This window comes from Oryctolagus cuniculus, chromosome 20 (assembly GCF_051225735.1).
Source record: "Oryctolagus cuniculus isolate XC-2025 breed Fujian yellow rabbit chromosome 20, ASM5122573v1, whole genome shotgun sequence".
In the NCBI taxonomy this organism is placed as follows: domain Eukaryota; kingdom Metazoa; phylum Chordata; class Mammalia; order Lagomorpha; family Leporidae; genus Oryctolagus; species Oryctolagus cuniculus.
The window spans coordinates 21,504,141-21,523,428 of NC_142886.1; the positions used below are offsets into that span (position 1 = coordinate 21,504,141).

The 19,288-nt window shown below is 52.7% G+C and overlaps 2 protein-coding genes across 41 annotated transcripts in view; one reads left to right on the plus strand and one right to left on the minus strand.

The window, feature by feature from the left end:
• The window catches only part of LOC108175596 (uncharacterized), a 157,956-nt gene that overhangs the window by 82,715 nt on the left and 55,953 nt on the right, over nucleotides 1-19,288 (minus strand). For 6 of the 31 annotated variants that reach the window (XM_089322230.1, XM_089322229.1, XM_089322226.1 and 3 more), the window contains 3 exons: nucleotides 13,823-13,995; nucleotides 9,813-9,910; nucleotides 5,723-5,957 (listed from right to left, as the gene is read on the minus strand). The exons of 3 other annotated variants lie outside the window; for them this stretch is intronic. In XM_089322230.1, coding sequence (XP_089178356.1) covers nucleotides 5,723-5,957; nucleotides 9,813-9,910; nucleotides 13,823-13,837 — 348 coding nt within the window. In that variant the 5' untranslated portion in view covers nucleotides 13,838-13,995. Of the gene's footprint in view, nucleotides 1-4,026; nucleotides 5,634-5,722; nucleotides 5,958-6,589; nucleotides 6,661-7,724; nucleotides 7,816-9,743; nucleotides 9,911-13,822; nucleotides 13,996-14,601; nucleotides 14,742-19,288 lie in introns of those variants that run through there. 22 more of the 31 variants (XR_016226559.1, XM_089322236.1, XM_089322241.1 and 19 more) reach the window with 18 other exon arrangements.
• Nucleotides 14,942-18,504, plus strand: LOC108175891 (uncharacterized). 10 transcript variants are annotated; one of them, XM_089322225.1, is made up of 5 exons: nucleotides 14,942-17,396; nucleotides 17,485-17,616; nucleotides 17,706-17,768; nucleotides 17,857-17,985; nucleotides 18,076-18,504. In XM_089322225.1, the coding sequence occupies exons 1-5, from the start codon at nucleotides 16,143-16,145 to the stop codon at nucleotides 18,322-18,324; spliced, it is 1,827 nt and encodes a 608-aa protein (XP_089178351.1). In that variant the 5' UTR covers nucleotides 14,942-16,142; the 3' UTR covers nucleotides 18,325-18,504. The 10 variants fall into 10 exon arrangements, with proteins under 10 accessions (XP_089178351.1, XP_051682251.3, XP_089178350.1 ...); XM_051826291.3 differs by having other exon boundaries at nucleotides 14,942-17,616; XM_089322224.1 differs by having other exon boundaries at nucleotides 17,857-18,504.

Sequence of the window (19,288 nt, forward strand, 5' to 3'; positions counted from 1 at the left end):
TATTTGTGTGGATTTTAAGGTATATATTTCTCCTTTTCTAAGATTTATTGATTTATTTGGAAGAGTTACAGACAGAGGGAGAGACAGAGAAAGCCAGGTCTTCCATTCACTGGTTCGTTCCCCAAATGGCCACAACAGCTGGAGCTGGCTCAGTCTGAAACCAGGAGCCAGGAGCTTCTTCCGGGTCTCCCATGCTGGTGCAGGAGTCCAAGCACTTGTGCCATCTCCACTGCTTTCCCAGGCCACAGCAGAGAGCTGGATCGGAAGTGGAGCAGCCGGGACTCAAGCTGACACCCATATGGGATGCCCACTAGGCCGCAGTGCTGGCCCCATCTATTTCTCTTTAAGCATTGGCTTTAGCGGTGTCAGACCAGTTTGATATGTTGTATTTTTATTACCAATCCATGCAAGCTATTATATAATGTCCATTATGCTTTTCTTCTTTGACCCATTGGTTGATTTAGACCTGTGGTGGTTAATTCCCAAATATTTAGCTATTTAGTTAGCATTTTCTAGTTATTGCTTAACTTCAGTAGAGAAACTTTATGATATTAATCCTTTGAAATTTGTTTAGCCCTGCTGTGTGGTTCAACATTTTGTCAATATTTTAGTAAATGTGGCAGTGGGCATTTGGGGGGAAAATGTGTTTTCTGCCATTATGAAAGCCCTTTATACCATACATAAGTACAAGGAGTCTTCCATTTGTTCATGGAAATGCATACTATGAAGAAGCTATACATAGGTCTCAAAATTTTTTACACCAAAGTAAACTCATCTTTTAATTCCCCATATCCATGAACTTTCGAAGTTGCTTCATATATAAATGAGTTGTTTTGTTATGTGACTCAGGTTTTTTGGTCTATAGTTACAGACTTCTGTCTCTTTTCAGTTTTATCGGTTCCTGATTTATATATGCAGAGATTACATTTCTAGGTGCAAATAAACTTGGGGGATTTTTTAGGTGGTTGGGTCCCTTTCATCATCACCTAGTGCCCATCATCTCGGACTGAACTTCGCGGTCTCCAGTTACTTCAGCTGATGGTAGTGTGTCTGTGACTGTGTCTGTGTGTGTCTATGTGTCTGTGTCCATGATTGTGTCTGTGTCTGTGTGTGTTTCTGTGTCTGTGTCCATGTCTGTGTGTGTGTCTGTGTCTGTGTGTGTGTGACTTTTACTGTGTCTGTGTCCATGTCTGTGTGTGTGTGTGACTGTGTCTATGTCTGTGTGTGTGTGACTGTGTCTGTGACCGTGTCTGTTTCCATGTCTGTGACTGTGTGTGTGTCTGTGTGTGTGTTTGTGACTGTTACTGTTACTGTGTCCATGTCTGTGTGTGTCTGTGACTGTGACTGTGTTTCGGACTGTGTCTATGTCTGTGTCAGGTTTCGTAGTGTAACATCATCTGTCCTTTCACTTTCAATTTCTCCCCTCATTTTTAAGGAGTGCTGTTATAAACCACCGTGTTGTTAGGCTTTGTAATGCAGTTTGACAATATCTGTCTTTTGAAAGGATGATTTAATCCATTTGTATTGAAGGTAATTATTGATATTTTGGCTTATATGAGGGTACTTCAAATAGTTCATGAAAAAGTGGACAAATAGCTTTATTTTGGTGCAAAAACATTTTGCAATCCAGGTGTGGCTTTTCACAGAACAGTTCCTGAGCTTTTTGAAGACTACTCATATACCTGGATTTCAAAAAAAATTGCACAAACATGAATTTATCTTTTGATTCCATTTCTCATTAACGTTATGAAATACCCTTATATTTTATCACCTGGCTATTTATCCTGTTTGTCCCACCTTTTCTGTGTGTCTTTGTCACATTTTGAAGAAAGTCATTTACATGGTCCACGTCCCTCTCTGGGCTGGCCCCTAGACTGTGTTCCTTTTTATTTATTTTCTATAAAAGATTTATTTCTTCATTTGAAAGTCAGAGTTACCCAGAGAGAGAAGGAGAGGCAAAGAGAGAGTGAGAGAGGTTAGTTCACTCCCTAATTGGCTGCAATGGCTGGAGCTGTGCCGATCCGAAGCCAGGAGCCAGGAGCTGCTTCTGGGACTCCCACACAGGTGCAGGGGCCCATGGACCTGGGCCATCTTCCACTGCTTTCTCAGGCCACAGCAGAGAGCTGGATCAGAAGTGGAGCAGCCGGGACTTGAACTGGCATCCATGTGGCCCCTTGACTGGTTATCAAACAGCTAGTCTGCTCAGCTTGAACTCCACCACCTCCCCGATTTACATAGGCTCTCAACCACATGACCCCCTTCCCATCTTTTGTGCTGTTCCACCGCGTGTTTATCGCTCTGTATCTTTTTCAGCTGTGAAGATGTGATTATATCATTTAGTAAAATACATATTAATTTGGAATATGCACTTCTGTACTCCCTGTGTTCTTTATTCTTTTTATTCCCTTGTGGTTTCAATGGGAGCCTGAAGTGCTCTCTTCGCTGTTTCTTGGTCTAGTGACAAAGTCTTTGAAATGTCATTTTTCTTGGTGTGCAATTGTCTTTTTTTCCCATTTTTGAAGGAGAATTTTGTGAGCTGGAGAGCTTAGCTGCCGGTTCTCTCTGGAGCTGGGGGCCCAGCCCATTGCTTTCTGGCCTCTGCAAGTTTCTTTCTTTTCTTTTCTTTTTTTTTTTTTTTTTGGACAGGCAGAGTGGACAGTGTGAGAGACAGAGACAGAAAGAAAGGTCGAGGCCGGCGCTGCAGCTCACTAGGCTAATCCTCCACCTTGCAGCGCCGGCACACCGGTTTCTAGTCCCGTGCGGGATGCCGGATTCTGTCCTGGTTGACCCTCTTCCAGGCCAGCTCTTTGCTGTGGCCAGGGAGTGCAGTGGAGGATGGTCCAAGTGCTTGGGCCCTGCACCCCATGGAGACCAGGATAAGTACCTGGCTCCTGCCATCGGATCAGTGTGGTGCGCCGGCCGCAGCGTGCTGGCCGCGGCGGCCATTGGAGAGTGAACCAACGGCAAAGGAAGACCTTTCTCTCTGTCTCTCTCTCTCACTGTCCACTCTGCCTGTCAAAAAAAAAGAAAAAGAAAAAAAGAAAGAAAGAAAGGTCTTCCTTCCATTGGTTCATCCCCCAAATGGCTGCTACGGCCAGCGCACTGCGATCCGAAGCCAGGAGCCAGGTGCCCTCTCCAGGTATCCCACATGGGTGCAAGGGCCCAAGCACTTGGGCCATCCTCCACTGCTTTCCTGGGCCACAGCAGAGAATTGGCCTGGAAGAGGAGCAAATGGGACAGAATCTGGCACCCTGACCGGGACTAGAACCCAGTGTGCTGGGGCCACAGGCAGAGGATTAGCCTAGTGAGCCATGGCACCAGCCATTATTATCTCTTGAATCACTGTCTCTCAGCCACTCCTGCTGTGATGCCCTCACCCTCGCCCTCACACGTTGACGGTGATGCCTACACCCGACCTCGTCACCCTGTCCCCGGTGCACAGTGTTCAGAAGTGCTGTCTCTAGGCTCCTGACACTCCAGGCTGACACTTTCTTCTACCTACCTTCTAGTTTATTCTTTCTTTACCTGTTTCCAGTCTTCTGTTAAACTGATCTAATGAGTTCTTAAGTTCAGCTTTTATATTTTTCACGTCCAGAATTTGCATTTGATTCTTTAATATAGCTTTCCGTTACCTGCTGATTTTTTTTTTTTACTTTTTTTGGTTTTGCATTTTATAAATAAGGGCTTATGGCCGGCACCATTGGTCACTTGGTTAATCCTCTGCCTGCGGGACTGGCACCCAGGGTTCTATTCCCGGTTGGGGCGCTGGTTCTATCCTGGTTGCTCCTCTTCCAGTCCAGCTCTCTGCTGTGGCCCGGGAAGGCAATGGAGAATGGCCCATGTGCTTGGGCCCTACGCCCGCATGGGAGACCAGGAGGAAGTACCTGGCTCCTGACTTCAGATCGGCACAGCACGCTGGCTGTAGCGGCCATTTGGGGGGGTGAACCAATGGAAGGAAGACCTTTCTCTCTCTCTCTCTCTCTCACTGTCTAACTTTGCCTGTCAAAAAATACATATATACATACATACATACATAAGGATTTATTTATTTATTTAAGACAGAGTTACAGAAAGAAAGAGACAGAGAGATCTTCCATCTGTTCATTCACTACCCAGGTGGATGTAGCAGCCAGGGCTGAGCCAGGCCAAAGCTGAGAGCTAGGTGCTTCGTCTTCCCACATGGGCGGCAGGGGCCCAAACACTCAGGCTGTATTCCTCTGCTTTCCCCAGCACATTAGCAGGGAGCTGGATCAGAAGTGGAGCAGCCAGGAACTATTGGCTTCCACAAGTTCCAGGGTGTTCTCTGGCTTCAATCTCTGTTGTCAGCAGCAGTCCAGGCCCCCCCCCCCCCCCCGCACGAGTCAGGCCTCAGAGGTGCTGAGCAGGGCACATGGGGTGTTGGTCCTCCCCGCCTAAGGGACTCCTTGCTGAACAGCTGAACTCAGCCTGAGTATTCCCTGCCTGCCCATCAGCTGCTCCACACTGCCTCTGCTGGGGGGTGGGGGAGAGGCAGCTCCTGCCTTGCTGTGGCCCTGGCCTGCAGCCACTGCAGGACACAGGCGGGAGGAGAGGACAAGAGAGCCCAGGGACTCCCGGGAGATCTGCTGGGGAAAGCTGTGCCCCTCCCAAGCAACACCCAGGCTCCTCTATGAGTGCTCCAAGCCCCACCTCCACCCCAGCGCCATGGCTCAGGGCAGCCATGGCTGAACTTGCAACCCTGCCAGGAAGCACACTGACAATTCCCCCACAATGTCTCAGGCAGTGTTGCTGGCGGGAGGGCTGGATGGTATTTTTTGTTTGTTTGTTTTGTTTTATGGCAAGAGGCCAGAAATGCCCCCGATGCTCCCTTACCACTCAGAAGTGACAGAGCAGAGTGGGAATGAATACACTGTTTTATGAAGAGCTGAGCCATAACCCAGGGACCCCTTACATCCTGGGGTAAAGCTGGCTGGGAGTCCACAGCTGTCGTTCCTGGCCCAGTTCTGAAGCTCCGGCTCAGGCTGCATGGGGAAACGAAGCTGAGGCCTGTGCTCCATGCCTGGCGTGCCCAGTGCTGACCCGAAAGCCCCCGTACTCACAGCCACAGGGAGAGTGAGAGAGGTGACCCTGCAGGATGAACCCCAAGACTGCCTTGCTCCCCGCGACACTGAGCACGATGGATCTGAGTGCCGAGCCCTGATGGGAGTGTCCTCCTCGGAGGTCGGCGGGAAGGAGAGGCAGAGGTGGCCCTGCCACAGCCACGCGGGGGAGGCGGGGGAGCGGGGAGGCGGGGCCCAGCTTCACTGCCCTGCGGCGGCAGCGGTGCTACTCCACAGCGCTCGGGGGTCCACAGGGACTTTCTTGGCATGGCTGGGTGTTTGGCACAGTGGTTCAGATGCCTCTTGGGACTCCTGCGTTCCAGCCAAGATGCTGCTGGGGATGCCCAGCTCCCACACTGCAGAGCCCGGGTTTCAGTCCTGGCTCCTCCCCAATTCCAGTTTCCTGCCAGTGCACACCTTCAAGTAGATGGGTCCCTGCTTCCCACATGGGAGACCTGGAGTGAATTCTCGGCTCTGGGCTTCCGCCTGGCCCAGCCCCAGCTGTTACAGGCATTTGGGGAATGAGCCAGCAGAAGGAAGATCTCCATCTCTCTGCTTTAAACAAAGAAATAAATAAAAATATAAATGAGTAAGTAAATACACAGAAGTAGGCACTGGTCAGTTCAAGGTCCCCAGAGACTCACCTCCCTGGTGGTCCTCATGGTCCAGGGCCAAGCACTGGTCCAGCTGAGGTGGACGCGTCCACGGCTCCTCAGCGGACCAGGCTCTGGGCGAAGCAGAGGCACAGGGTGTGGGGCACCCTGGGCCCCTGGTGGCCTTGCTGAGCTGCCCCTCGTGGCTGCCGGGGCTGCTGTGCACGCTCGGTGAAGCAGGAGCGTCACTTCCTGAACACGGTCTGTGGCTTCAGCCTCCTCCTGCCTGTGGGGAGGCAGAGACAGACATGGCTGAGGTCACAAATGGGATCCTAGTCCTGCTCTGACACCGTGACCTATGACCCTCCAAAATAGCTTCCCACTGCTGAGCCTCGGTCTCCTCTCCTGTAGTGGGAGCACTGGCCGAGGCTCTCCCGGGTTCCTGCCAGTGCGCTTTTTCTGTGACTCCTCGCCGCTAACTGATCAAAATGTTTGGTATCTTTTCTTTTTTTAAAGATTTATTTATTTGTTTGAAAGGCACAGTTAGAGAGAGAGGGAGAGACAGAGAGGGGTCTTCCATCTGCTGGTTCACTCTCCAAATGGCCACGAAGGCCAGGGCTGGGCCAGGCCAAAGTCAGGAGCTTCTTCGGGTCTCCATGTGGGTGCAGGGGTCTAAGCACGTGAGGCACCTTGCACTGCCTCCCCAGGCACATCAGTGGAGAGTGGAGTGGGTGGAGCAGCTGGGACTGGAACTGGCTCCCATATGGGATGTGGCACTGCAGGAGCTAGTTTTACCTGCTACGCCATAGTGCCGGCCGCAAACTGTTCTGATTTCTTTACCAAAAGCAAATCTTGTGGCATACAGAGAGTAAAAAATCCTCTTGCCTTGATTGAAACCAAAACCAAAAATCAACTGACCAAAGTTTTCAGCTGTGATGTTTCTCGAAGTTGTCCTGGGTACCGGGGATGTCCTTTGTGCTGAGTCTGCGCTGTCAAAAGCAAACCAAAACAGTGATGGCTCCAGTGGTTGGGTTCCCGCCACTCACATGGTAGACCTGGATGGAGTTCCCAGCTGGGGTCAGCTGTAGGCATTTGGAGAGTGAGCCAATGGATGTCTGTTTCTCTCTCTCTCTGCCATTCAAATTGATTAACGAGTTATATGATTTTTTAAAATGCAAGGACTCAAACAGCTTGTAAGTTTCTTTCTTTCCCACAAACCAATGCAAGGTGGATAATGAGTTCTTTACCATAAACTTATCTAGAGACTCAGGCAAGGAGGTGGCTTTGCCATGTGTGGGTCATTGTCATTGTCATTGTCATCATTTGCATGGTAGGAGGTAGGCCTTCAAGTCCTAGCAACAGCGAGTGAGGAGGAGGAGCTCAAGGGAGGAGCACTGAGCACCCTCCTCGGGGCCACGCCTGGAAGTGACGCCCACAACTTCCTCTCACCTTCGATTGGCTTGGACAGGGTCACATGGCCACGGCTCTCTTGGGGGACCTGGGAATTGTAGCCCTACTGTTGGAGAAGGGTGGTCTGCAGTGGACAGGCTCTGCCACCAGGGGTCTCTTCTGTTGCCTAGAAAGCTCTGGGAGCTGCGGCCTTCTCTTTTCCCCTTCAAGGCCCAACCCCATTCTTTGCACAGAAGAGGAACCATGCAACAGGCAGGACTGGGCCAGGAGCATGGAGCGCCAACCGGGTCTCCCATGTGGGTGATGGGAGCCCAAGTACTTGGGCCCTCACTGGCTGCCTCTCAGCATGTGCCTAGCAGGAAGCTGGATTGGAAGAGAGTAGCGAGGACTTGAACTGGATTCCTCACAAGGAGGGTGCATCCAGGGGGCCCACTTCAGGAGGGGAGGCAAGGAGAAAAAGTCACTGGTGTGGAGGTGTGGCCATTGGGCTTTCATCCCTGCCCCCACCCCCCAGCTGCCCCCGCTTCCCCTCTCAGAGGCCCTTGCTTCTTCCGCCTGCCCAGAGGTCTCCTCTGCCTGCTGCTTGGGTTCCTTCCTCTTCCCTTCCCTCCTCCCCCGCAGCTCGGGGCCACCTCCTTCCTACCTTGTGAGCTTCCCCTCCAGCCTCGGGCTCCACTGCTCTGGGCCCTCTCACTCCCAGTGGGACTCCAGGCTTCAGCTTCCCCTTCTACCTGCTGGGACAGGCGTCCCCATGACCTCAACCCCCTGTGCCCCTGCTGTGCTCCTGCGCAGCCCACTTTTTGTTTTTGCTTTTTAGAGCAGTTAAACTCATCTCTATCCTTTTATGTTGCTATCCAGATGCGCCCAGCCCACCTTGGGAAAGAGGGCGGGCATGGCAGCCAGTGCACTGAGACCCTCACCGATGCCCCCATCCCTCTGCCTCTGGCCTGGGCTCAGCTCCTCCTGCAGATGTCCGTGGGCCCCGTGGAAGAGGAGGGTCCTCAAAGTGGTGGCCCGTGGCCCTCCTGCACCCACGGGGGTGCCCACCAAAACCCTCAGTGCACTTGGATACCACAGATGACACCCAGCCCAACACTGTGCTTCCCCCCACACACCCCCGTTGTAAAGTACAGGCACACTAAGATTCACAGCCGTGAATCTGTGTATATGGACACAACAATTGTAATGACAGACTGCGTAGGCAGTTGTGTGAATGCCAGCCCTCCTGTCTCAGCTGCCCCTGAGCACTTAAAGATTTATTTTTTATTTGTTTGAAAGGCAGAGTTGGAGAGGTAGAGAGGGAGAGAGAGAGACAGAAAGAGAGATTTTCCTCTGTAGAGCCATGGGTTAGGTCCTGGATAAGCCTTAGTCCTCAGTAAATCTAGGTTAAAAATCACGCAATCATGCTCAAGACGGCGAAGAGAAGAATGGATGAACACAGGGGCTGGGGAAAAACTGTGTGTGACCTGGGCAGCATTGTGTGACCTGGGCAGCACTGTGTGTGACCTGGGCAGCACTCTGTGTGTGACCTTGTAGTACTGTGTGTGACCTGAGCAGCACTTTGTGTGACAGGGCCAGCACTGTGTATGACCTCGGCAGCACTGTGTGTGACCCGAGCAGCACTGTGCATGAGCTGGGCAGCACTGTTTGTGACCCGGGCAGCATTCTGTGACCTGCACAGCACTGTGTGTAACCTGGGCAGCACTCTGTGTGACCCGGGCAGCACTGTTTGTGACCCGGGCAGCATTCAGTGACCTGCACAGCATTGTGAGTGACTTGGGCAGCACTGTGTGTGACTTGTGCAGCACTGTGCATGACCTGGGCAGCACTGGGTGTGACCTGCACAGCACTGTGTGTAACCTGGGCAGCACTCTGTGTGACCCGAGCAGCACTGTGCGTGACCCGGGCAGTACTGTGTGTGATCTGAAGCAACACTGTTTCCTGGGTAGCACTGTGTGACTGGGGCAGCACTGTGTGTGACCTGGGCAGCACTGTGTAACCTTGCAGTGGAGGGAAAAGGCTGGCTCATGGGAGGCCACCCACACATTTGAGTGCTGGCTGAGCTTTGCAGGCTACCTAGAATGACCCAGAAAAGGAAAGGAAGTGCCATGTTTAACTTCTGAGAGGTAGAAATGAGCCTCGTGCATTTAGGGAACGGGAGAAGCAAAGCACAGAGCTCCCAGTGAGACAGGAGCTCCCAGGAGAGACAGGAAGTGAGTCAGGGAGAGCCTGTGTCCCCGGTAATCAAGTCTCCACTCCACACCTTGGCGGAGGCCACGGCCATTGCCTTCTGTTCCACGCTGATGCTGTTGTGAACACAGCCGTGCGTAAGGGAGCCTAAGGCAGCAGACTGTCCTTCACACCTGTATTAGCTGGACACTGTTGTCTGCTTAAGAGTTGTTTCTTAATAATCAAGTCCACGGACACAGTTTGTGCGGCTGAGTCATGGGTGTTCCGGTGGTGCTGACTGGCAAACTGGGGCACAGACACAGGGACACGGCTCTCAGCTAGAGCTGGCTGCGTTGTTAAGAAAAAAGTATCAAGTCCAATGCCTAGGTACAGAGATGGTAGACTGCCAGGAGAGGAAAGTTCAACACAGCGTGTTACAGTCTCTAGTAACTGTTTATTTCCACCCAAGACTGTCTGTCCCGCTGGGACTCACTGCCACCGTGTCTGATGCTGCGCCTGCCTTTCCCCTCGGAGACGGAAGCGTGGACCACGTGCTGCTTACTTCACCAAAGTCTTCCTCGCTACCCGCCAAGCACCGGTGCCTCTACATCTATCAGACCATATCGATGTTTCAGGAATGGAAAACTGGGACGTCTGTGTCTGTAAAACAATGCATGACTTTAGGTCTGTAATGGGCGTTAGAGTAGAACATACATTCTCTTTCTGCTTCAACCAATGTTTTTCTTAGTACAAGCTTTTATAATTTTACTCCCATTTATATTTGGACAGAAACCCGCACACTGTACCTAAATGTCTCTCTCTTTTAGAATTCACTTATTTTAAAAATATTTATTTATTTATTTGAAAGGCAGAGTTGTGGGGGAAGAGAGAGAGAGAGAGAGAGAGACAGAGATCTTCCATCTGTGGGTTTACTCCCCAGATGGCTGCAATGGGCAGAGCTGGGCTGTTCTGAAGCCAAGAACCATGAGTTTTTTCGGGGTCTCCCATGACGGTACAGGGGCCCAAGGACTTGGTCCGTCTTCAGGCTCATTAGGAGGTCACTGGATTGGAAGTGGAACAGCTGGGAGTTGAACCAGAATCCAGATAGAATGCTGGGGCTGCAGACGGCGGCTTTACCTGCTACACCACAGTGCTGGCCTCCATGATTGCATTTTCTTTACTGATTAAAAATAGCTTGAGGGGGTAAGCATCTGGTGTGGTGGTTAAGAAGCCACTTAGGACACCCTGAACACACATCGGGGTGTCGGGATTCAAATTTGAGCTCTGCTTCTGATTCTAGCTTTCTGGAATGTGCAGCTTGGGGCCGAGGTTCACTTGGTAAATCCTCTGCCTGCGGCACCGCCATCCCATATGGGCGCTGGGTTCTACTCCCGGTTGCCCCTCTTCCAGTCCAGCTCTCTACTGTGACCCGGGAAAGCAGTGGAGGATGGCCCAAGTGCTTACGCCCCTGCACCCACATGGCAGAGCAGGAGGAAGCACCTGTATCCTGGCTTTGGATCAGTGTGGTTCCAGCCATTGCAGAGTGAACCATCGGATTGAAGACCTCTCTCTCTGTCCCTCTCACTGTCTGTAACTCTACCTCTCAAATAAATAAAGAAAAAAAATTTGTAAAAAAGAGTCTTCAAAAATTCATAAAAATCATATTATGAAAAAAAATTATGCATGGATTGCAATATGGACCAAGCTTAACTCCACCCATGCACAGACTTTGGGGAGCCCCTGTGTCCCCATGAGCTCACACAGTCCTAGCAAGGAAGCAGGGAATTAGTTCCGGGTTTGCAGACTTTGCTGTGGGGACAAGAGACGGCGCACGAGCATGCGGGGAGCGTCCCTAGGGCTGGGAACAGAACCAACACAGCCCAAGGTTAGAAGCAGCCACAGGTGTCTGAGGGGCGGGGCGGGGCAGCCTGCCCATGGGCCAGGGGGTCCAGGGAGCAGTCTGCAGAGCCAGCTTTATATCAGTTCTGGGGGCACAATTGAAGTCAGCTCCTAGAACTCACACACAACAGCTAAAAAGGAAACCTGTTGAAGTGAAATGGACACTATGGGAAACGGTGACTTGATCAGCATAGCCCTGACTGTTAATGAACAACTTAATACATTATCCCTCTTAGTAGTTTTTTTTGTCTGTTCTACTTAATACTACTCGTTTAATTCTGTAATTGATACACAGTTATTCTTAAGTCTTAAAATTAAACTGAAATGTCATCCCTGTTAAATATGAGAGTGGGAATAAGAGAAGGAAGAGATGTACAATTTGGGACATGCTCAAGCTGACTTGCCCCAAATGGTAGAGTTAGAAACATACCAGGGGATTCCAATTCAATCCCATCAAGGTGGCATGTACCAATGCCATCTCACTAGTTCAAGTGATCAACTTCAGTTCACGATTGATCATAATGAAAGGACTAAAAGTCAAAGGGATCACATAAACAAGTCTAGTGCCTGCTAATACTAACCCATAGAATAAATAAAGGGGAGAGTGATCCAACATGGGAAGTGAGATACACAGCAGACTCAGAGAATGACAGATGTCCTAAACAGCACTCTGGCCTGAGAATCAGCCCTAAAGGCATTCGGATCCAGCTGAAAAGACCATGAGAGTATTTCAGGCATGGAAAGCCAAGACATTCTGGCAAAAAAAAAAAAAAAAAAAAAAACAAAAAACAAAAAACAAAAAACAAACCACACACACACACACACACACACCTAAATGAAAGATCTCTATGAGTGAGATCCCAGTGGAAAGAACAGGTCTTCAAAGAAGGAGGTACCTTTCTCTGAAGGGAGGAGAGAACTTCCACTTTGACTATGACCTTCTGTAAACAAGATAAGAGTCGGAGAACTCAAAAGGCTTCCATAGCCTTGGAAACTCATGACTGGTGCATAGGGAGATTACTGATGCCATAAACAAGAGTGTCAATTTGTAAAGTCAACAACAGGAGTCACTGTGCACTTACTCCTCATGTAGGATCTCTCTCCTTAATGTGCTGTACATGGAGATTTAATGCTATAACTAGTACTCAAACAGTATTTTTCACTTTGTGTTTCTATGTGGGTGCAAACTGTTGAAATCTTTACTTAATGTATACTAAACTGATCTTCTGTATATATATAGACAATTTAAAATGAATCGTGATGTGAATGGAGGGGGAGAGAGAGCGGGAAATGGGAGAGTTGCGGGTGGGAGGGAAGTCATCGGGGGGTGAGGAAAGCTGAAGTAGTCCATAAGCTGTACTTTGGAAATCTATATTCATTAAATAAAAGTTAAAAAAAACAAAGCCTGCAGGGGAGCGAGCTCTTCCTGGTAGCTGTGTCTCCTGCCCGGCAGAGCCCTGGCATGGACACTACCTGCATTATGAGCTCATCCAGCTCAGGCACTGTGACCAGGGGTGGCCACCCAGGGGGCTGTGCCTGTGTCCCCTAAAGGGCAGGGGTAAGGGTGGTGTTCCGTGTTTGGTTGCCTTACTAAAGCAACATTGTGTAGACTCTCTCTGGTGATGAGTAGCCTGGCTGTCACTGGTTCTGCAGGTCTGCCCTGTTAGCACATGGCCCCCAGCAGACTTTAGCAGGGTACGAGGGCTTCCAACAGTTCATAAAACACGTACAACACACGAGCAGACTATCTATCACCACACCCCATGAACCAAGTGTGACAAAAGGCTGCGACACCTCTCTGAGGATGAGCAAAAGGCCTTTACTTGGCTGATAACAGATTTGGAGGGAGAAAGGAACCTTGGTTCTTGGGGGCTGGCGTATGGCACAGGGAGCTGGATCGGAAGTGGAGCAGCTGAGGCTCAAGCCAGCACCCATATGGGATGGCATCACTGCACCGCGGGCCTAACCCCTTATACCACAGTGCCAGCCTCACAGGCTCCTGGCTCAAACCAGCTCACCTGGCCATTGCGGCCAAGTGGGGAATAAGCAGAGGATAGAAGATCACTTGACCTTTCAAATAAATAAATCTTAAGCCTGGGCACCTACGCTGCGGCACAGCAGTCAAGCTGCCGCCTGTGACACTGGCGTCCCATATTGGGAGGCTGGTTTGTGTCTGGCTTCTGATCCAGCTCCCTGCTAACGTGCCTGGGAAGGCAAAGGAAGATGACCAACTACCTGGGGTATTGCCAACTGAGGGGAGACCTGCATGGAGTTTGGGTGCCTGATTTCAGACTGGCCTGGTAGCCATTTGGGGAGGTGGGCAGGGGAACCAGTGAATGAAAGTTGTCTTTCCACCTCTTCTCTCTCTCTGAACTCTTCTCTTTCTCTCTCTCTCTCCCTCTCTCTCTCACTCTGTGTGTGTGTGTGTTTGTCTCCCTGTATCTGTAACACTACCTTTCAAATAAATCAAGTTTTAAAAATAAAAACAGTCTAATAAGACATTTTCTTAGGAGTTTCCTTTGGGATTTACACTGAATTGAATTCTTGGGGTGGTCCACGGAGATTCCAGCCCCCTCATTTTAGTCCAGCATGGACAAAATTGGACTTTAGCAGCATGTTCAGGCTACTGCTGAGCAGGGCTGGGGGACACAGAGTCTCGGGGCCATCACATACCTCAGGGAGATGCATTTTCTAGAACCAGGTGGGTCTGCAAGGCTCCCACCAGCACTGGGAGGAGCGATGAGAATGAGAGCTGTGGTGTCTCTCGCTCTTGCCGACACTGCTTTGCAATCCGGATGGGAACTCAGGTTTTCCTCAAACTGGGGTAATTGAAGGGACTTGAAAACCTCATGGAAATGGAAATAAAGGGTGAGCTTCTTTGTTGCAGTTTTTGAAATTCATGCATGGGAGAGGGTTTACAAGACGTTCACGGGAAAAGTATGTGAAGGAAAAACTATGCGTAGGTTTTCAAATAAATGTTAAATAAATGTTGAGTTATATATTTGGTGATGCTTTGGTAGGTCCTGAGCTTCCCCTTTATTTGATCTGCCTACGAAAACTCCAAGCTTACGACAAAGATGAGTTTTTACCTGTGCTTCATGGAAAACACTCCCCAAAGTCCTCATACTCCATTGTTTTTTCAGCTTATTTAATAAAACTGCAGTGAGAACTCCTGGGGTGCTGGTTCTTTCCTCCCAGCCTGAGGAGGTGACCAGCACTGAAGGAAATCACAGAGAAATTGCGCCGTGCTATCTCCCTGGGCGTCCCGGAGGAGGGGTCATCTCCCCAGGGAGGGTTCCTCTCCCAAGAGGGCTTGGGCAGTCGGTGCAGAGGGACCACCACGTGTTCCTGGGGCCCACGGCTGTGCTGCGCCCTGGGGGCTCCTCAAGAGCTGCAGGAGACACCGATCCACTTGCTGTGTGGGGGCGGGGGTTCCCGGGCTCATTTCCTACCTGAGGTGAGGTTGTGGCTTCCTCGGGAGAAACACTGGTCCTGAGGGCTCAGCACCAGGCTGTCCCAAGGAGACAGATCCGAGGCTGTGATGCGGCCATCGCCTCGTAGTTCTGGGCTGTGCAGGTCCCGAGGCGATGAAGCAAGTAGTCTTTCTTTTTGTTCTAAGTTGTATTCCATTTGTGTGAGAGTAAAGAGGGGAAAGAGAGAGTGCTAGTGGCGGGTGGGTCTCTTCCATCCTCTGATACAGCCCATAAAGGACCTCCAGACCTTGGCCTGGCTGAAGCTGGGAGCCAGGAGTTTTAGTTGTTGTTGTGACAGGAGCCCAAAAACCCCACGTGCCTGGGAGCGCCTCGATTCCTCCCTACCAGGCGGAGGCCAGGCTTGGAGGATGCAGCTTTCTCGGCTGCCACTGATTGGGCCTTCCATGTCTGGGCTGCGTGGACCCCACTACCTTCTGGGCTTCCAGGGTTTCTGCCGAGAAATCTGACGGTGACCTAGGGGGAAAGGGTGACAAAGCCACCTTCCTCTCGGCTCTGCAGATGCGAACTGTGTACCTGGCAGTGTCTTGGGCAACACAACACATGTTGAGTTTACCGAGGCCAGAGAAATTGTTCCATCATTCTGAGACCCATCACTCAGAGGGTAAAGGCAAAGGAGGGGATACACTAAGTGGAGACTCTAGGAGGTCTTGAAAAGACACCACTTATCCTCATATTTAAACCAGAAATGAGAAGGCCACCGAAGCAATCTACAGGTTGGAGTTTCTCAAAAGTTAAGTATCCATCCCGATCACCAACCTAGGCCAAAACTCTTTGGGTATCATTTCTTTTTAATTGGAAGATTCTCGAGAAAACCACTGTGGATGAACTACAGCTCCCATTGGTCAATTTCTTGCTCTGACTTCATAAGGCACCACTGTTATGGAAGTCGTATTATGCCGCAGTCCCTGGCTGGGCTGTGATTGGTCCGTTTCTCGCTCTGACTTCATAAGGCACCACTATGTGAGGTGAGCCCCCAAAAACTATATATAGGTGCTGCGGGGGCCTGGAGTTTCGTCCGACTTACCCAGAGAGCACTCTTTTGTGATCTGCGTAACTAGGACCCATCTAACTAGCCTTTGCGCTCGTTGGTGTTGCTCGTGCTTTTTCTTGGTTGTTTGTTTCTGGGTCTGTTTGGTTTTTGCTTTTTCCCATTTTGTTTAGTTTTTTGTTTTCCTCCTCGTTGTTGTTTTGCCCATTTGGCCTTTTTTTGCAGTTTTCTTTATTTGTGCTTCCCCCACTCTAGTCAGCTAGCCCGCTCAGAAGTATCAGCGTTAGAGAATTTAGTGACTTTACCTCTTTGTTGTTTCTGCTTTATTGAGGTAGGTTTGCGGCTTCGCCTCTAGAGTAGTGAGAGTAGCTGGTGCTGTGTCTTAGTCAGCTGGGCAGTCAGGCCCCCGTGGTCCCTTTGTGTTGTAGGCAGTGCAGTGAGAGTCGGTGATTAGCTAGCGTGTGTCGAGCGAGTTAGGGAGTCGAGAGAGCGTAGTTAGGTGCCTGGCAGCATGGAAGACTCCTTGGACTTCCATCCTCCTCTGGACGGGTTCCGCTTCGTGGACGTGATCGGCCGGGGCGGCTTCGGCCTGGTGAAGCTGGCCCGGCACCTGGCGTCGGGCAAGTACGTGGCGGTGAAGATCCTCCTGCGAGACGGCTCTCCCAGCTGCCCGCTGTCCGCGCAGGGGGAAGCGGACATCCTGAGGAGCCTGCGGCACGACAACATCGTGCGGCTGCTGGAGGAGCGGCACGCGGGGAAGCACCTGTTCCTGGTCATGGAGCTGGCGACCAAGGGCTCGCTCCAGAGCTACGTGTTTGAGCAGGGCGGCCTGGCCGAGGCCGAGGCCAGGACCCTGTTCGGCCAGGCGCTGGCTGCCGTGAGCTACTGCCATGGCCAGCGCGTGGCGCACCGGGACCTCAAGCTGGGCAACCTGCTGCTGGACGAGCACATGACCGTCAAGCTGGCGGACTTCGGGCTGAGCCTGCGGCTGGAGCAGGGCACGCTGGTAAGGGGCTTCTGGGGGACCCCCGAGTACTGCGCACCAGAGGTTTTCCTTGGGGAGGACTACGACGCATTGAAGGCCGACGTGTGGAGTCTGGGGGTGGTGCTGTTTGCCATGCTGGCGGCCGCGCTGCCCTTCCACGGCAAGGACACGGACAAGCTGCGGGACAGGGTGCTGTGCGGCTGGTATGCGTTGCCGCGTGCTGTCAGCCCGGCCCTGCAGGATCTGCTGTCGTGGCTGCTCACCGTCAACGCCTCGAGGAGGCCCAGTGCGGAGGACGCCAGGACCCACTGGTGGTTCAGCCCCAGCCGAGAAGCCGTCGAGGAGGACGAGGAGGACGAGGAGGGCGCGGTCACCCTGCTGCAGCCCCTGGGTGTTCCCCGGGACCCAGAGGCCAGGGAGTACCTGGAGGGCCTCGGTCTCCTTCTAGGCACAGGGACCGAGGGGCCACCAGGTCCTCGGCCCCACAGCCCCGTGTCCCTGCCCAATTCCTCGCAGAGCGGCGAGCATCACCCCATAGAGGACGACGGCCTGTCTTTGGTGTCAATGTCCTGTGACAGCATGGCCGTCGACGTGTCCTCCACACAAAGTGACTCCTCCAAGGCCTCCAGTGAGTCTTGCCCTCTCCCCTCCCAGCCCCTGCTGCCTCAGGGCCATCCAGGAACTGAGGTGACCCCACTCTTGACTCTCTCCTACCAGGCCAGCCACAGCAGCAGTGGAGCCCAGCTCCCAGCGCCGCCCCTGACTCCTCCAACACCTCCAGTGAGTCTTGCCTTCCCCCTGCCTTGGGGCCTCCAGGAGTTGAGCCCAAGCACCCATGGTGAACCCACTCTTGAATCTCTCCTACCAGGCCAGCCACAGCAGCAGTGGAGCCCAGCTCCCAGTGCTGCCCCTGAGCCAGCGTCCAAGGAGTCATCCTCCAGCCCCAGTGCCAGGAGCCCAGCTCCCAGCGCCGCCCCCGAGCCAGTCTCCAAGGCCTCCAGTGAGTCTTGCCCTCCCCCTGTCTTGGGGTCTCCAGGAGCTGAGCTCAGGGTCCCTGAGGTGAGCCCACTCTTGACTCTCTCCTACCAGGCCAGCCACAGCAGCAGTGGAGCCCAGCTCCCAGCGCCACCCCTGACTCCTCCAACGCCTCCAGTGAGTCTTGCCTTCCCCCTGCCTTGGGGCCTCCAGGAGTTGAGCCCAAGCACCCATGGTGAACCCACTCTTGAATCTCTCCTACCAGGCCAGCCACAGCAGCAGTGGAGCCCAGCTCCCAGTGCTGCCCCCGAGCCAGCCTCCAAGGAATTGTCCTCCAGCACCAGTGCCAGCAGCCATGCTCCCAGCGCAACCCCTGACTCCTCTGAGGTCTCCAGTGAGTCTTGCCCTCCCCCTGCCTCGGGGCCTCCAGGAGCTGAGCCCAAGCCCCCCATTGGTGAGCCCACTCTTGACTCTCTCCTACCAGGCCAGCCACAGCAGCAGTGGAGCCATGTTCCCAGTGCCGCCCCCGAGCCAGCCTCCAAGGCGTCGTCCTCCAGCCCCAGTGCCGGGAGCCGTGGGGACCTCACAGAGTCAGAAGCCACTACAGCAGCCCGTGAGCCCAATGGGACTGGGCCCACAGCCACTGCAGCCACTGCTGACACCACAGCCAGCGCCCAGGGCAAGAGGCAGGGCCGGCGCGGGGTGGGCAGGAGGATCCTCCGCTTCCTGCTGAGGGCGTGCTGCATCCTGCCATCCCGAGAGAGCAGCTCTGGCAGCTGCTGCTGCAGAGTGGCCCCCAAGTAGCCTCGCTCCGCCCCTGTCACCAGGAGCAATCCGCAGGCCCAGCTGATGGAACGCTTTTCTTTCCTTGAGCATTTGCAAATGCTTCTCATGAATAAAATTCATCTGTGTGGCTTTGGTCCGGTGTGATGTTTGGGTCCCTGTGTGCACCCTGGGGAGGTGATGGAAGTGACAGGTGGCTGCCTCTCACGGAAAGACAAACGCTGGGTGATCTCACCTGTGTAGGGATCACAGAAGGGGTGACCTCATAGAAGTAGAGCATAGAGTGACGCATCCCAGAGGCTGGGCCAGGGGAGAAGAAGGGAGAGTCTCAGGGTCCACATGGCACAGGCACACGAGGGTCGGGGTCTGAGGTCTCTGGCACAGCAGGGAGGTCCCAGTCCACAGAGCTGTGCATTGCAACAGAGCTGTCAGTGTCTGTATCTAACATCTCCTGCATCCTCAAGGGAGAACACAACCCCATTCCCCTGAGGGCCATGCAGCTGGCCTCATGGGGTACGGGATCCACTGGCTCTGCAGTCCAACAGCTCCAGGTGGAGCCGGGCAGGACGTCCATGCTGCTGTGTGTCCGGGCTGCCCAAGATGAGGCCCAACCTCAGCAGAGGACGCAGGCGGGACCTGGTTGTTAGTTCAGGAGGCCCCTGGCAGCACCCAGGCCTTCCAAGTTCCCAGGGAGCTGAAAGCAAGGCTTTAGACCTACTGGAGAGGCAGGACCTGCTGCCCCACTTGGGGACACTGGAGGATGGGACCTCCCCCACCCCTGGTCATCCTCACTTCCACATTTCTGGGGAAGGTAGGCTGTGTTTAGTGAAGGAGCTTTCTTCCAGATCTGAGGTTACATGGATGCTCCGTGCATAGAACTGGGCTGCGTGGGCTCCGGCAGGTGCTCACATCAC

Coding starts and splice junctions, on each gene's coding strand:
- LOC108175891 (XM_089322218.1), top strand. CDS start 16,143: ATGGAAGACTCCTTGGACTTCCATCCTCCTCTGGACGGGTTCCGCTTC. Junction 17,986..18,075: donor TGACTCCTCTGAGGTCTCCA/GTGAGTCTTGCC, acceptor CTCTCCTACCAG/GCCAGCCACAGCAGCAGTGG.